General features: G+C 35.0%; 1 protein-coding gene across 2 annotated transcripts; it reads left to right on the forward strand.

The window, feature by feature from the left end:
• The first annotated feature begins 449 nt into the window (after positions 1–449).
• LOC107958199 (NEP1-interacting protein 1) lies at positions 450–1,808 on the forward strand. 2 transcript variants are annotated; one of them, XM_016893889.2, is made up of 4 exons: positions 450–742; positions 858–1,033; positions 1,151–1,297; positions 1,409–1,808. In XM_016893889.2, the coding sequence occupies exons 1-4, from the start codon at positions 598–600 to the stop codon at positions 1,547–1,549; spliced, it is 609 nt and encodes a 202-aa protein (XP_016749378.1). In that variant the 5' UTR covers positions 450–597; the 3' UTR covers positions 1,550–1,808. The 2 variants fall into 2 exon arrangements, with proteins under 2 accessions (XP_016749378.1, XP_016749377.1); XM_016893888.2 differs by having other exon boundaries at positions 451–742; positions 855–1,033.
• The last annotated feature ends 1,465 nt before the right edge of the window (positions 1,809–3,273 follow it).

Raw genomic sequence — 3,273 nt, forward strand, 5'->3', positions numbered from 1 at the left:
ATTAGAATTACGGGAATTGTGTGTGAGTTAGACCTAGATACAAAAAATAACACAGTTAAAAAGAGAATTTTACATTTCAATTTGAAGAGTTTTTCACCGTATTCTACTGTCTCTTATTAATGGAATTTTTTTTATTGGTGTTTTTTATCCTATTTGAAAAGTTTTTCTATCAAAGATTTGCGTGTTTGATTATTTCAATTTTTCATTATTTTACTTGTTTATAGCTTATACGAATTTATTGCCAACACCAATTCGGATATATTTCAATCAGCTTAAATTGTATTTTTAAGTTTTGTACTTAAAAAATAAATGAATAAAAGGAGAAAACCTCGAAGCTGCAATCATCATTTTGTTTTTGTTTAATTTGAGCTTTGAGATTATAGACGACGACTTTGACCAATAACTACAAAGTCTTCGGTCTTGTCTTCACAATATATTGAGTTAAAACCAATATCTTTTCCTGCCAATGCAAATAACAAAATCAGAGAGTGAAATTCGGCCACTTTCCAAATGGGGTGCCTTCCTTGCATGTTCTGTTGTCTAGGCACCATTTCCATTCTCAAATTTCCTTCTTAAGACCCTTATATTATTCTTCCAATGGATCTTTGCATCTGCTTTTCTCCTCCTTTTATCATGTCACGTAATTTACCCGTTGAAGAGACAAGGGAACTGTGCTGCTCAGCAGCTTCAGCACTTGTTACTAAACTGTCCTATGCAATCTTCATCTTTTTATTTGCAGTGGGTTAGTTCTTAATTTGTTTTACAAAATTAAACAAAGAACCCCTCTTTTTACTGTGAAGTGATCTTCGCTTGAATTCCATTACTGATGAGAATTTGGCGTTTTCTATGTTTAGTAGGAGCAACATTAGGAGCCCTGACTGGAGCTTTTGTTGGGACGAAAACAAAGATGGGTTGTCTTCATGGAGCCATGGTTGGAGCCATAAAGGGCAGCTTTTTCTCCATCAATCTCTTCAAAATTTCACTCAGAATTTGCAGTTCCGAAATCCGTGTCTCAAAATCATTTCATACAGAGGTTCCATTTTTTTCTTTTTTTTTCTTGTGAACGCTGTTTAAAGTGGGAAATTGGTCCAACAACAATGACCGGTCATTTTAACTTTAATGCTTGAATATGTATTTGGTTTTTTGTTAGGTAAGTGTATTTTACTCCACATTCAACGAAGTCATCAGGAATGAATTGTCAAAGGATTCAATGGCGAAAATTCCGAAGACGAGAATCACGGAACAAAACGTGTGGGATTCATTCAGGAACAGAATCTCTTGTTCGATTTGCCTTGAGGTTTTATTCTCTTCTCTTTTGTTGTTTACTACTATGTGATTATCCAATTTGTTCCTGCAAATTTCTTTTGAGTGTAGGAACTAAACTTCATTCATCATTCATTGTTTCCAGGACTTTACACCTGGAGAAATAGCCCATAGCTTGCCACACTGTCACCATATGTTTCATACCTCCTGTATTAAACAGTGGTTAATGCAACATAAATCTTGCCCTTTATGCAGGAGGAAATTTCGAAGCTCAAAATGGCATTAGTTTCCTTCGTTCTAATCAAACGAGACTCAAGAATGACACCATAATTATACTAGGAATTTAGAATTTTGGATAACAGTACCTCCTCATTAGTATAGTTTCTTTTTCCTTTTGAACTTTTTGTTGTATGCACATGTTCCTACGTTTATTTTAGAATCTTACCTTTTTTTTGCATTGTTTACATAATAAACGAACCGTGTAGTATTAACTACAAGACAGCTTGGTCTTGGTTCTGAATCGCATCCATCAGCAATTTCATTCACAACTAATTCCAATGAAATTTCCACGTAAATAAATGAGTCTCTGCCAATGTTGACAAAAATAAGAGATTTCGAACCATGCTGGAAAGTGCTGACCAGCGAGCTCACGAGGAAAAGACGGGCTATAATCCCGACCACTTTACTTTTAGCAGCCGGTTTGAATTACAATAATAACGACCCAAAAATATGTTCTTGGGAAAGCTACTTGGGTTCTCAAGAAAAAAAAATACAGATAACTAAAAGAATCACAAAGCATGAACTTGATTGAGAGTTGAATGGAACTGTATCCAGAAAGAAACCTATGTAGAGTTCAAATAAACACATCAGCATGATCTCTACCAGTCATCCCCTCAGCATAACCTTCTACTTCATGTGACTACTTGTTAACAAGCAGGCAATTTTTCTCATACAAGATGGAATGATAATAAGTAATCGAGAAAGTGAAGGGAGTACAGTAATTGGTGGGTATATCTGTTCAGAAAATAAATATATAAAGATAAGATCAATAGTTACACATACTGTTCAAACTTATGCACTGGCAGTTCCTTTTGAAACTTAGAGCTCTATTAAGATACTTGAGTTCATATCAATTCAACATTATTGACAATATTTAAAAACTATTGCATTATGCTTTCTGAATTTGATAAAAAGTACTGTTGACAGTAGATGGAGCAGGAAGCAAAGTCAGTGAAATAGAACAGTATAACAACAAAGAATATAATGCTGTGCATATGCTACGAAAGATTCTAAAACCACGCCCATTATTAGAACAACGATGAATATTGTTTCAGTCACCTGTCGATACATAACCAGTAAGATCTGGTGCAGGATGTGTTATATATCTGGTTTACAGATTGTTGGGTTTTTGTGCAAAGGAAGAACAGTGAACAAAAACAGCAAGAAGCATGAAACAATTTACTAGCTCACCAACGTCCAGCAAGGAATGAAAAAACAGATTTTCATTACCGTTATCATAGCAATACATGATTTTTATAGACAATCATCTTACCAAACACAACTAACACCACTAATCAGCCTAGAAGTTGTGAAACATTGCTTGTACACTAAAACAAGCCAACTAAACACATCATTCACTACCTAAGCACATCAAGCTATCATCAAGCTTGTTCGTTTTCAACCAAACTAAATTACATTGCAACTAAAACAGACAACTTGTTAACGCAGCTTGCACACAAGCTGCAGCATGCACTTTAACAAAAACATAACAGCAGCATGGTTGGCCACTTTTAAACATAAATAATAATTAACCAAATATTATTGCCAGATAACCAGTGTTAAAACTTGAAAATGCTAAATTGTGTTCAAGTTGCCTCTTACCATCATTAGGCATGGTCAAAATAGGAATTTGGGTGATGGAACCTTTTCCTCCTATACGCCCCCGCACATTCATAAATTGTGGCCAAATCAGTATACATATAACCAGGATACCCACGCTTTCCAGGGACT

Source organism: Gossypium hirsutum, chromosome A05 (assembly GCF_007990345.1).
Source record: "Gossypium hirsutum isolate 1008001.06 chromosome A05, Gossypium_hirsutum_v2.1, whole genome shotgun sequence".
Taxonomy (NCBI): domain Eukaryota; kingdom Viridiplantae; phylum Streptophyta; class Magnoliopsida; order Malvales; family Malvaceae; genus Gossypium; species Gossypium hirsutum.